This window comes from Octopus bimaculoides, chromosome 2, assembly GCF_001194135.2.
Source record: "Octopus bimaculoides isolate UCB-OBI-ISO-001 chromosome 2, ASM119413v2, whole genome shotgun sequence".
In the NCBI taxonomy this organism is placed as follows: domain Eukaryota; kingdom Metazoa; phylum Mollusca; class Cephalopoda; order Octopoda; family Octopodidae; genus Octopus; species Octopus bimaculoides.
In genome coordinates, this window is record NC_068982.1 from 63,681,276 (window position 1) to 63,696,231 (window position 14,956).

Consider the following 14,956-nt stretch of genomic DNA (forward strand, 5'->3'; position numbering starts at 1 on the left):
ATCTGTTTTCTTTTCTTCCGGCATACCGTCTTCCATTCTTCTGTTTTCTTTTCTTCCGGCATACCGTCTTCCATTCTTCTGTTTTCTCTTCTTCCGGCATACCGTCTTCCATTCTTCTGTTTTCTCTTCTTCTATTTGTGCCTCATTGCCATCTTCCTTGCCTGGCTCCTTCATACTCTCTCCTGTGCTACTTGTCATTGCAGGAGATGGAGGTGCGATTTCGCTCCGGACCTGCAGTGCTTCTGGCGTCCTTGTGGTAGGTGGAGGGCACTCTTTTCTTATGTCGCTCTTCTGGTCACATTCATAGCAGCGGGACTTCCTGCCCTCCACTATGACTCTGAATACCACCTCGTCTCCCACCATTATGGTGTCGACCATTCTTTCAAGGTCCTCCAGGGCAGCCTGGATCATTATCTTCAGGCTCTTCTCTTGCCAATTCTTTAGCGGTGTTCTCGTTGCCAGGAAGACCTCAATCTTCTCCTCTACATCCAGGTAACATCTACCTCCGGGGAAATCTCTTCCACCTTCACCCTGGAAGCACACCTTCCAAGGTAAATAGGCAGAAATATTTGCTCGTTCGTTTTCAGGGAGTCTACCGAATGTTGCCTGGCTTTCTTCTCGGATGCAAATCTCATATCCACATTTGCGTATTTCCTCCCTCTGTCAAGATAGGTGACATCTTGCCAGATGGGTCTCAATGCCTTCTCAACTTGTAGTTTTGTCACTATCTCCATTCTCTTTGCGTCCAGTTCTATATATTATTGTCTTTTTTGCGTGTCCTTTGTAACTTCACTAGGAGGGGTGACTTTTACTTCGTGCCTCTCTCTTCGCAGGATTTCCCTGTACTTCTTCAACTCCTCCTTCTTAAAACAAATCTCTTCTTTTGTTTCACCAGCCTAACTGCAGAATTCATTTTTTTTTCCACCTTTATTTTTTCCAAAATTCATATTTTTTGCAAAATTCATTTTTTTTTCCACCTTTATTTTTTCCATCTTCTGATCTGCAATATCTAAACTTCTCAGTAATTCTTCTTCTTCAGACGTCCTTACGTCTGAAGAATTCAAATCTTCATGAAGATACAAGCAATGCGCTTGCCCCTTCAAACAAGGAGGACAACGTTTACAAAACTGCTTATGGCAACACAAACGAGTGTCCCAAGACAACAATTAATAACAAATATATTTCCAATTCAACAATCCTTCGCTAACCTCTCTAACGACGCACAGACAACATTCGCGAACAAGTCGGTCCAGTTGATTGTAACAACGATTTCTTTATTATCCACAAGTGGCTAAACACAGAGGGACAAATACAAACATATAAGTGGGACAAAAAAAGACAAATGAATGGGGAAAATGAAGAAATGAATAATGAATTGGAATGAAGCCACTCGACCCCACATCCGAGCGACTTCATTTACACTTTTTTACTTTTTCTGCAAATTTATGATTTAACTTAGGCGGCAACTTACTTGCGTCTGCTGCCACGCCTATGTCCAATGTTTTTGTCCCACAGTTTTCCATTAGAGCAAGACACTTTTTTAGGGTGCAGGTTGGGGAATTTTGGGTTCCTGTTTGTTTATGTTATTATCTGTCAGGAGGGGCAGGGAGAGGTTGTGACAGCATGGGATCGGGTGATCGTCGGGTGGGAGTAGGGTGGGGGTTCACATATTTTTCCTTAGGCCTTTTTTTAGTTTTCCTCCTTTTAGCTTGTGCCCATTCCTGCTCTTTCTTCCCAGGCTCCTCCTCGCTTGTAGATAACTTTGCCAGAGGTGGGGTTGCGACTTTTTTTCTTTTGGTTCCTTTGCACTGAGTGGAGGGTATTCTGCCTTCATGTGGCCTTTTCCTCCACATTTAAAACACCTGGTCGCGTCCTGCTCTCAACCATGACTCTCAACCTGATGTCCCCGTCGACCGTGATGGTATCCGGGGCGGCCTAGATCACCATTTCCAGGCCCTGCCCTTGCCAATTCTTGTCGGCACTCTTTTTGCCTGGACGACCACAATATGGTCCTCCATACCAAGTAGGGTGGCATCTACCAGTCAAGCAACATCCACCTCAGGAGGGATTTCATCTACTCTTATCCGAGAAGTACGTCTTCCTAGGTAAATGAGTAGAAGGAACCATGTCTTCTGTCTTGAGGGGAGTAACGGCACGCTGCCTGGCCACAGCCTCGGATGCAAACGGCACCTCCAACATTGCGAACTTTCTCTCTCTAGCTAGGTAAGCAACCTCTTTTCAAATGTGCTGCAGGGCCCTTTCCACTGCAGCTCTCGTAGTCACCTCTATCCGATGCAGGCTTACGTTGTATATTCTATACAACACCGTTCTTTTAGCTGTCCTTTCGGTAGTGTCCCTAGGAGGGGATATCTTGACAATGTTTCCCTCCATTTTCATTGCTTATGGCAATCTTTCAATTCCCTCTAAACACACATCTTCAGACTGCCGTCTCATCGCTTCTGCGAAACTCCTCCATTCTATCTCTCTATCTATTTCGTCCAGACATCCCACCAGCTCCTCCTCAGACGATGACAGGTTTGCGTAGCTAATTCTCTCCATTTAACAGCGCTTCTCCCTTCAAACAAGGGACACAGCGTTAACGAAACTGCCGTAAGACAGCCAAAAAAAAGTGTCTTACGACACAAAATTAACAACAAATACAACTTTGACTAACCTTTCACACAAACAAAATTCACGATCAACTCGGTCACAGATGATTGTAAGAACGGTGAAAAATATCAATGTTAATTTATGGATGCATTTGGGAAAGTCTATGTCTGTATTATCAGACAATTTCAAAAAAATGTTTAATAAAAATTCAAAACTCTGCAAAAAATGTTTTAAAAAATTCAAAACTCAGCAAGAATTCGGTACAAATGCTTCATGGTTCAAAACGCAGCTTACTACTTACTTAACATAACAAATTAACGCAATTAAAATGAGATTAAAATAATTCTTACGGTTACTGTATTCTTTCACTTTGAATTATACAGGAGTTAGTTATAGGATTGACTGCTCTTTTAGTGAATCAATGATGGCACTTGGTGTTGTAATCGGTAAATATCGGAAAATCGGAACTCCATCGGCATCGATAACGAATTTTTCAAAATTCCACATGATGTCTCGCGGAGTGATAGGATTCCAGGTACATTTCATCTTATCGTATTTTGCATTACGTGGCGAAGGACATAAATCCTGAAATTTTAGAATGCAAAGCAAAAATATAATGGCAGTCACGTTGGTTGGCGAGGTGATAAGGGAGTTTGAAAACCAATTGGGTAATAGATGCACTACAAAGTATTTCGTCTTAGTGAGAATTTTCTGGCTCAGCTAGGCTTCTGGCGTCAAATTCTCCTTAAAGTATATTATGGAAATATATTCAACTCAGTGGAACAGGCTAACGAAACACTCTCATCACCTGAACTATCACCTTTCGGTGTTACATATTTGCAGTATCGAGCGTAGTTGCATCATCAGAAATTACATTAGTAACAGCTATAGTGTAGTGCCGGTTTCAGGATACGAAGTACTGTAACGTTTTAATTGCCTGTTAGGCATCCTATTAATTCGGCAAACGGTAAGTCAGGATGGAATTTGTGCGAGATGTCTAAGTGGGTTCTGCTGTGTAGTTGTTGTGAATGGAACATACTGGCATGCATGTGTCACTGATGGAGATCTAGAGGATAGAAAATACTATGGGCTTCTGTATGCGTGCATGGGGAGCAAAGACGAATGAGAATTGTGAGATGTGTTTGGAATCGTTTATCACTGCGTGTGAGAGGTAGAGCTACGAAAGGAAAGGAAATCTATTGAGGTGAGATAATTGTTGAGGATGTTATGCTGTGCTTCCGGATTACACTACACTCAACTTATAACAACGAAACCGGTTGATTCAACACTTAGGCTAGTCTGCCGAAAATAACTCATAAATTTTTTTAATTGTAAGCTTAAATATATACCGATATAACCACATATTTATAAACATCATTATAAATTTGTATTATTATTATTGGTAAGGCAGCGAGCTGGCAGAATCGTTAGCACGCCGGACAAAATGCTTAGCAGCATATCATCCGTCTTTGCATTCTGAGTTCAAATTCAACCGAGATCGACTTTGTTTTTCATCCACTCTAGATCGATAGAATAAGTACCAGTGGTACATTGGGTCGATCTAGTTGACTTACTCCTCCCCCTCCCCTAGTGCCAAAATTTGAAAACTACATGATTATTATTGCTGTTAAGGCGGTGAGAATTATTAGGACGCCAGACAAAATGCTTGGTGTCATTTCGTCCATCTTTACGTTCTGAGTTCTTTGCCTTTTATCTTTTCGGGGGTCGATGAAATAAGTGCCAGTTGAGCATTGTCGACTTGCTCCACACACCAAAAATCAGATAAGATTATCATTGTTGTTATTAATGCGGAGAGCTGGCAGAATCGCTAGCACACCGAGCAAAATGCTGAGAAGCATTTCGTCGTTTTTCACGCTCTAAGTTCAAATTCCGCCGATGTCGACTTTGTTTTTCATCCTTTCGAGGTCAATAACATAAGTTCCAGTTTGACAATGGGTTCAATAAAATCAAATATCCCCCTCCCCTAAAAATTTTCAGGCCTCGTCTCTATATTATTGTTATTGTTACCTTGAAATGTATTGTTTGAAGTGGATTTTATAATGAGTGCTATTGCATTGCTTTTGTTCATTATCTTTGGCTCAGTGTGTTGTGCTTATTTGTTTATAATTTGATGCATTATGCGCATTCATGTTGGCTTGGTTTCATTTAACATTCAAATATACTGATCGTTTAGTCAATTTAAGTCTCGCTTTATATACTATTTCAGTTTTGTTATCCTAAATCTTTTGAGATGTTTCGTGTTTATCAAAACAATGATGCAAATGTTTCCATTTTAAATACTGGGTTTTTAATTTTTACTAAGATAATTTGAAAAATATGTTACAAATACCTTCAGAATAGTGAAAAGAGGAAGCTCGTTTTTACCATTGACATCAGCTTTCTCCATCATATCAATTTTAGGAACAAAACCATTTCCAGGACGAACATGTTTGAGACCGTTCAGAATTTCTGATTTATTTAAACCAGGTTCCATATGACTAAATTGATTACAAGGAAATCCGATGATTTCTAATTTCTGTTTTAGAGTCTTTTCTAACAATGCATTCATTTCAATATATTGCGTTGCGTAGCCTGAAAGAGGTCAGGGAATAAATCGGTTCTGTTAATAACTATCAGCTTGTTTTATAATCAAAAAATAAATACCAAGCAGGTCGAATCTATAACTGATTTGTTTGTTTGTTTTTTCGTTTTTTTTTTTAATAATTCCATTGAGATTATAACACTGGATTCTTAATCTCTTTAATCTGTGGTCGTGCTTATTATATATCTCTGACTTTCTCTACCACTCAACTGTTTGATATTAGCTATTTAATATATCAACACATTGAAATTAGTAAATCAACGCTTACCAGAATGAATTCACTAGTTATAAACCTTCTTGTGCTGAATTAAATTCATGTATTTCTCTTTGTGAAATAAATGTATGGAAAATATTTTCAACTAAAATTTCCATCTATAAAAAGAAACTTATATTTATCTGATATCGAAATAATGATTGTTTATGCGATGTTTTTATTCAGCGATGAAATACCTAGTCATCTATTTGAACATATTACGAAACTCTATAAAAATATAGGCACGTCCTGATTAGAGTAGAACTATACTGTTTTACCCAAAACAATCATTTTTCGGAGGAAAAGCTGCGTCAAACTATTCTATTCAACATGCCCTTCTTTTTTTAAAGAACATGGAGAGTGATTTGAGGATGCGGACTTTTAATGTATCATTTCTGTTTGGCATTTTCGCCTTCTTATCGCTTTTACATTAAACACATGCACAAACAGTCAAACCATCCTTAAATCGCTCTCCATGTTCTTTGAAAAGGAAGGACATGTTGAATAGAGAAGTTGGATACAACTTTTCCTCCGAAAAATGGTTTGGGATTAAACAGTATAGTTCTACTCTTATCAGGAGAGATGAAGCTGTATGAAGAGACAGTTGTAACCTACTAGCTTCATTCAAACCATTTTCTTCAGATCCTACCCCACTATCTTAAACATTTACCAATATATTGGATAAAATAATTCTTGAATTCCGGTTACACACTGAAAATTCATCACAAAGAAATACTTCATCCAATATGCATAGATGCTGTAAGATAATGATAAAACCTAGAAAGCTACAGGAAGCAATATTCCAATAATTTCAAAGGGGAAACTATTTTCCGAAACATACGCACAAATATAAAAACAGCATCATTTAAAAATGGCGCTGGATAATTTCAGAAAATTGTATATACATAGAACGTATACATAGAATTTTATTCGGCCTATGTTGTGTATGCAGGCCTGGGCATCATTTTTTGGGGTAGACTAGCATGTATCATACATGCATGTTTCCTCTCTCCACACCACCGGCGTTTATCTAAAGGATAGGCCGTCGACCTCAGCCAATACAGCTTGGTTGTCGGGTCGTAGGCATTATTTTCAGAACACAAAGAACAGGAACAGAACGTAAAGCATTTCGCCCGACTCTATAACAGTTCCGCCAATCTGCCACACTGGATTGGTACTTTTGTCGAACCGAGGAAATGCAAGCGAATGTTGACCTCGGTGGTATTTCAACTCAGAGAAGAGAGACGTTCAACCAACTCCAAACACACTCCTACGAATTTTATGAATTTCCGTTTCCACACATACATTCACACTATTTATTTATGAGACAACTATACCTTTGTGCATCATTCCCAATACGCAGCAGCACACACTCACTTGTACACAACTTAACACACACGCACATACTTACCTATAAGCACGCACATGTATGGCATTTTCGCCTTCTTATTGCTCTTATTTACATTAAACACACGCACGCAGACAGACCCTAACATGCACAAACATCAACTTGTTCGTATGTTATCTCCCATGACAGGCAACCACACTCCAGAATAAAAATGCTATTCCATTCTAAAGACACCCGTTATCCATTTCATTCATTTCATTTGTTTAACATAAGTGCTTTCACAGCAAAACATTAATCCGCGACATCTTTTAATTTCATATTTTTACTTCTCAGATTTTTTTTTCCTTGTAGAAAACCAGAATCCGAAACGGTAAACGTTCGATTTCTTCTGAAGAAAATGTGGCTGAAGCAGGTGTAGACGGATGCTCCTTTGGTTTGAATGAAGCTGGTAGGCTACAACTGCCTCTTCATACATAAAATTAATCACCTTATATATTTGCTTATATTAATATAGTTTTGTTCCTGAAACCTTTTCTATGTCATTCTAATGCTGCGATTCTATTTCAGTTACCCTTTCAAAAACACAAAATTAGAAACGTCACAAGAAACAACAAAAAAACAGAAAGCTATCTGTCCTGCCATCAAGCCTATAATGCGCAAAAGTAAAAACTTCATAATTTGCACTTTTCCCGAACAGCGTACTACAAACATGCATCACATCTCCCACTATTTTCCATACAATGTTACCGTACATCTTCAAATTGTACGAACATTCTCATTTACTGATGAATTCCCATTCACATTTTCTTACGATACTCCTGGCACAGTAGTACAAGTGCTCTAATTCTACGCCATTCACTCACAATTCTATTAAACTAAAAGAAATACCGAGCAAACAAAAAGGCCTTCCTTCATATCAGAAATACCAGAGGACATCAAATCCAACTAACTGTCAGATTCAATGACATAAACTTATCACGGAAACAGAAGACAAAAGTATTATGATGTGTATTCAGTATCTCCACAATATTTAGAAGATAAGCAAAACTACGCACAAACATGCTTAGAGCTGTCATATAAGTCAGACATTTGGTTGACAGAAAAACAAATATGATATACAAACAGTACTTTAGATTCAGCATAAATTTTCCAGTCCCAACTTGCCTTTTCTATATATCAAACAACATTGTACAGAAAATTTTAGGGCCAAGAAAAAAACGTAGTTCTCACGTACATTTCATTGTGAAGTTGATTGTGCTAAATTCGAATTTTATAACAAACATTTCCCATCACATCACATTTTCTTGTATATTGTTGGCACTCCCTCATTACGACGTCGAGGGTTCCAGTTGATCCGATCAACGGAACAGCCTGCTTGTGAAATTAACGTGCAAGTGGCTGAGCATTCCACAGACATGTGTACCCTTAACGTAGTTCTCTGGGATATTCAACGTGACACAGTGTGACAAGGCTGGCCCTTTGAAATACAGGTGCAACAGAAACAGGAAGTAAGAGTGAGAGAAAGTTGTGGTGAAAGAGTACAGCAGGGTTCGCCACCATCCCCTGCCGGAGCCTCGTGGAGCTTTAGGTGTTTTCACTCAATAAACACTCACAACACCCGGTCTGGGAATTAAAACCGCGATCTTATGACCGCGAGTCCGCTGCCCTAACCACTGGGCCATTGCGCCTTCACTCTTGTATATTACTGACTTAATAACTATGCAATCAATTTATACCATTTTCCACGATACCATACATTTATTTTGCTCTCAAATATGTCTATTGTAATTAATTCATAAATATATAACGAATCAGCATGTTTGTTAGCATTATATAATTATTAACCTACATTTTAGTATTTACTTCTTCATTTAAAAGACGTCTCAGGTGTGTCATGCTTCAAGTTCCAGCAGAAGTCAGCCAGCATAGATGGGCTACATTTTCCTTTATACCTGTTTTCCATTGACGCTATATCTTGATGTAACCTCTCTCCATGTTTATCACCCACATCTCCTTCATTCTCTGAGAAGGGCAGATGAGAATGAAGAAAGTGTATCTTCAGTGAGATATTGCGTTCGAGATTTTGGTTGCACTTGATTAGGCTCTCCACTATATTCTCTCGCTGGACCACGTGATGTTTCCCCAGAAGTCCTTTGCATACATCTTTGAATGCATGTCAGGCCGCTAACTCAGTTTCATCCATTGTCGCCTCGAAGTCCTCATCAGCTATAAGTTGACGAATCTGAGGGCCTACGAATATGCTCTCTTAAATCTTGGCATGATTTATTTTAGGGAAGATCACCCTGAGGAACTGGAAACATGGTTTATTATGTTGCAGTGCTTTGGTAAATTGCTTCATTAAGCCTAGTTTTATATGCAGTGGTGGCAAAATGATTTTCTCCTTTTTAACTTGTGGCTCATGATTTACATTATGGCATCCAGGCGTCATAGTTTCCCGAGGTGGTCATTCTGAGTGTATATAATGTTCTGATCTGGCCATACTGTCCCACTTGCAAAGGAAGCACACGAACTTGGTGTATCCAGTTTATAGCCTATTACGTAGGGCTACTACTTTCGAGTCCGCACAAATTAGCCACTCATGCGGTCTAGAATAAAAGCGAGATCTCTTTTAAAATGATTGAGTGAGTAATTGGAACTGAAGGCATGGTGCTCTCAATGTGCAACAGAACCGTTTTTATGCTGTAAAGGGATGCATCTATGAATAACCTCCACACATTTGGTTCATAGGTCAGCTCAAGGGTATTGAATAGGTCTCTGATATCATTCAAATAATTAAAGTTGTTTTCCATTAAAATAAGTAAAGTCGTTTTCCTAACTACTGTAATTTGAGTATCTTTATCCAGCAGGTTCCATTGTTGCAGACGTGAAGCCAAGACTTCCTTCTGTTGCTTAGTAAGTGTTAAATCACAAACTAGCTCACTGAATGATCAGGTGTGGTTTCTTGTCAGATTTACCACGGATTTGGACACATATAACTATAAAAATATTGAATGTACTTTTATAATTTTCCTAGGTTAGGTTGAAATGCCTTAGGAACACCCCATTTAAACTATATCAAAACCCATTCATAACTTTTAGAGATGTCAGTTTCGGCCCAATCCTGTTTGCACTCAATTCCTACGGAGCCATCAGTATATTTAACATAAGTAAGATATCAATTTACATGAAACTTGAGGGTCACAGAAATAAACGGATGTTATATTCGTCATCTACACACAAAACACCCATAGAAAAGATTATTCACATTTCCGTTTTTTCTTTCCTTGTTATACAGCGGGGAGTGAGTTAAACACCGAGGTTGGCTGACCGCTGGGTATCGGTGAGCTGGAAGTGAGGAGTGGGGGTGACCGTGTTTTCGAATGTGTATATATAGGCGAGCATAGACTTGCATGGGTGTATATCTTTACCCCATAAAATACTATAGTCGCCAAATGTTTACTTCAGCACTCGATTGCGTCTTTGTGTATTGTCTCTTCGCACCATACTTAGTTGTCTTATTATTTTATAACTTTATTTAATGTATATTTTCATCAACGCAAGCGTAGTACCTGCTCGCTTTATGCTTATTTATCATTTATCATTCTTATATATGTGTTTTCTTTATAATTAATAATAATTAAGTTAATTACCTATAAAGAGAATTATATTTCATTCTAAGTCATTCTAAACCATGTTCTCTCTTGGTCGGAACCAACTACAGGCAAAAAGCGTAATTTATTATAATCGAACTAATCGAAACCGAGTTCCATGAGAGAGCTACCTTTTGAAAATACACCTGATGGGGCACATCTGCATCGAGTGACGTACCACAACCAACTGTACAGAATCTCATCCGCGAGGGACCGATGCTGGATAGATCGAAACGATCGTAGTGATTAATAAAGAATCTCATTATTTCCATTTTCTGTTCCGCTCATATGTTATATACTCGATGGACACGAAGGAATTCCTGAAGTAAATACAGTCGCACATATACTGTTGATGACATGAGGTAGCCGAAGAGAGTGAATATGCTTTGAACGGCATACTACCAAATGTATAGCCAAATTGAAAATTATTGCATATATATGAATATATATCTATATATCTATATATATATATATATATATATATATATATATATATATATATATATATATATATATATATATATATAACAATACCTTAATATATTAAAAATATATTAAATATATGATAATATAGGTGGTCTGTTAGCAATAAGAACCTACAGGCAAGTTAATAAACAAGGATATAAAATAGTACCGGCAATTGCTAGAAATAACAGTCAAAACGATTCGAAATAGCCACACAGAGCACTAACCTCATGAATTGAAGGAAAATGTGGGAGTGAGCTAAAGCGTCTTTCCATAGTCAGAGAACTAATATCATAATGATCAGAGTTCGAAATCATGTGACAACGATATGTCTGTAAATTTCATTTGGTGAGTTTATCTCACTATGGAAAGGTACTTTAGCTCGCTCCCACGCTTTGCTTCAATTCATGGGGTTAGTGCTCTGTGTGGCTATTTGGAATCGTTTTGACACTTATTTCTAGCAATTGCTTGTACTATTTTGTACCCCTGTTTATTAACTTGCTTTTAGGTTTTAATTGCTAACAGGTCACCTATATTACAATATATTTCATATATTTTTAATATATTAATATATTGTAATATCTTGTATTTATACTATAAACCCTGACCGTTTTCAATTTAGCCCTGGCTTTAAACAGTTTTTCTCATGGGTTGTACGAGGCGAGCTACCCTTTTAAACCCGGAGTAACAGTGAGTTCCTCCGATGAGAACTAAGATCATGATAATCAGAATTCGAAATCACGTGATAAGGATATGTCTGTTTACTTCACTATGGAAAGTTGCTTCACCTCGCTCCGATGTTTTCCGTCAATTCATGTTGTTAGTGTTCCGTGTGGCTATTTCGAGTCTTTTTGACACTTTTTCTAGCAATTGCCGGTACTATTTTGTTGCATTGTTGATTAACTTTCCTTTAGGTTTTAATTACTAACGGGTTACCTATAATATATTGAATATATTTTTAATATATTAATATATCGTAACATCTTATTGTATTTATACATCTTGACCGTTTTGAATATAGCGCTGGCTTTCAATGGTTTTTCTCATGAGTTGTACGAGGTGAGCTGCCCTTTTTAACCCGGTGCACCAGTGAGTTCCTCTGATGAGAACTAAGATCATAATGATCAGTGATCGAAATCACGTGAGAAGGATATATATATATATATATATGTATGTATATATATATATATATATGTGTGTGTGTGTGTGTGTGTGTGTGTGTGTGTGTATGTATACGCATACATACATATAGATTCATATATGTATATATATTAATAAACAGACAGACAGACAGACAGACAGATAGATAGATAGATAGATAGATAGATAGATAGATAGATAGATAGATAGATAGATAATTTGGTATATAACAAGTTGGTATTTTCATATCTTAAAATGCTCAGTTGAACACACGCAAGCACATACATAAATGCATTCAAAGGAAATGGAAAATATATATGGAAGCAGAAAACGGATCTCCGTTGCTTTCGAAGAAAACATAAAGTAATTTAATCAGTGGCACTACCTACTCATTGAAACAGCGTGTACGTGGCCGAGTATTCAATAGACGTAAGCACATTTGCCGTAATCCTCATGCAGAATCGGCGTGAAACAATGACATTGTTGGAGCCGTAAATTGCAGATGAAACTATTCAGCGAGTTTGAGCAGATATTCCGTCTACCCGGGGTTATTCGTAAGGCTGCAGTTGACCCGAGAATGTGTTTTAAAATGTCTTGAACAAAATGCCACACAATGGGATCGAATCCTGGGCCTCGTGATTACAAAGTGAACTAGTCGGCTATGCTTCATCCACGCATATACATACATACATACATACATACATACATACATACATACATACATGGTGGTTGTCTACTCCTTACACAGAGTTTGACCACCTCCTGTACCTACACCTTAGCCCTTTCATGGCGTCTGATGTGGCTTTTTAAACCAGACAATGTTTTGAAAAAACACCCACACAGATTGCACCTCTGATTTGAACTACCAATACCTGCAGGTAAGTTCTGCTCATTGTGGATCCTAACATGTCTTTTACATACATACATACATACATACATACATACATACATACATACATAGACAATCATACAAAACGATACCTGGAACTATAAAAACCTGCAAGACCTTCTTAAGATTTGAGGAACGACGAACAAAACAAGATGCTTTCCTTCACAACTTTGCTACCAAGCAGATGGCCGGTCAAAATTTATTCCAAATTAAAAAAGAAAGAGAACATATATTCGTATATACATATGTACGTACGTACATATAGACATCGTATAAATATATATGTATTTATGCATGTGCAAGTATATATAGATGCATTATGATAGAGAGTTGGGAAATAGTACAAAAATAGTTATTGTGTGGAACCCTACACCCCATGGCGCGAGTGGTATGAATAATGTCCCTACTCAAACATGATTATTTCTGAAGATTGAAACACTCAAAAATTCATTGCACACGAAATCTGTATTCTTCACTTACCACAAAATGTTGCGACATTGACAACGAGGACCACACTTCCTTTATATTTTGACATTTTCACTTCTTCGCCATCTATATTCTTAAATACCTGTCCGTGAACGCTTTTACCACCTTTGCACTTTGAAACAAGATTGTGTGGGACTCCTGCTCTTACTACTGCAAACACAAGAAGCAAAACATATGAAAAGGCTGCCGTCATCGCTCAATGTTTATATTTTCTGCACTAAAGTTTATTTGCAGCAGACAACACAACAATGAGAATGACAACCTAAAGAAGCATGATTCAATTTATATGAATGTGTGTGTGTGTGTGTGTGTGTGTGTGTGTGTGTGTGTGTGTGCGCGCGCGTGAGTGCGTGTGTGTATGCCCGTGGTAAGCTTGATTGACAAATGTTTGCAGTAAAAAGTTTGGTCGCAGCTGGTTGAATTACAAGAAATAGTTTAACCGATAGTTAAAATAATTCTTGTTTGGTGTCAGTAAACCATTATTTCTGTTCCCGTGTAACAGATGTTAAAGTTTGACACGTATTACAAGATTTAGATTGCTTTCGTTATTTCCAGTTAGTTGTTTATTGTTGCTTTCTCTTATTATTGTCGTTTTTTTTTTTTGCCTGTTCAAATTATCGGACTACGGACATACTGCAACATTACCTTCAAGCGTTTTAATCTTTATTTCAGTATGGTACTTATTTAATCGCATCTATTAGTTAAACCACTATTTTACAGAACACAAATTGACACAAAAGAAACAACAAAATCGGTTTTAGAGTAGTGTAAAATACTTCAACAACTTGCTTGATTCTTGTCTGGGGATTTCGGTAGCTATATAGAGCGAGAACAACAATTGAGAACCAATAGTTACAGTGATGGTGGTGTATAGAACGTTTCACCTTCGAGCTATACAATAATGTCAGACTTGAAGTAGTTGTATGCTGTCAAATTAATGTGACAGTCCCCTGAAGGGAATAATACTACTGTTGGTTAGACCTAGGAAGCTGCATTTTATAACCGTCATATTAGTTTTTATTTTATTTTGTTTCATTTTATTTATCTTTTGAAAATGTATTATTGATGCTCATATTTACAAACATAAACATACATTAATTCAGTCTGTTTTACGATATGCCATTTTCGCATATGTGATTTTCGTCCATTTTACGCTGATGACATTCTTACTCAAATATTTCCATAATATATATTTTTAGTTTTTGAGTTTGAATTGAAACAATTGGAGGGATTATATTTATTTTTATATAATAATAATAATAATAATAATAATAATAATAATAATAATAATAATAATAATAATAATAATAATAATAATTATAATTATAATAAAAATAATAATAATAATTATAAACAATACCTATTGTCATAGGTGCCCTGGGAATGACAGCGAAACGGGCTGATTACTACCTAGCTCAGATACCAGGAAACCCCAAAATGGCTGAAGTTCAAAAGATAGTGCTCATGGGAACTGCCCATATCCTACGTAAAATACTGTCTATGGGATCTCAAA

The 14,956-nt window shown here is 37.3% G+C and overlaps 1 protein-coding gene across 4 annotated transcripts in view; it reads right to left on the reverse strand.

Moving 5' to 3' along the window:
* Nucleotides 1–13,713, reverse strand: part of LOC106872621 (glutathione peroxidase) — a 131,820-nt gene extending 118,107 nt beyond the window's left edge. For all 4 annotated transcript variants that reach the window (XR_008266959.1, XM_052977462.1, XM_014919675.2 and 1 more), the window contains exons 1-3: nucleotides 13,438–13,713; nucleotides 4,961–5,202; nucleotides 2,961–3,195 (exon numbers count right to left, since the gene is read on the reverse strand). Coding sequence is in view for 3 of the 4 variants with exons in the window: in XM_052977462.1 (XP_052833422.1) it covers nucleotides 3,001–3,195; nucleotides 4,961–5,202; nucleotides 13,438–13,636 (636 nt within the window). In the remaining variant the exon portion in view is untranslated. The remainder of the gene's footprint in view (nucleotides 1–2,960; nucleotides 3,196–4,960; nucleotides 5,203–13,437) is intronic.
* Nucleotides 13,714–14,956: the final 1,243 nt, after the last annotated feature.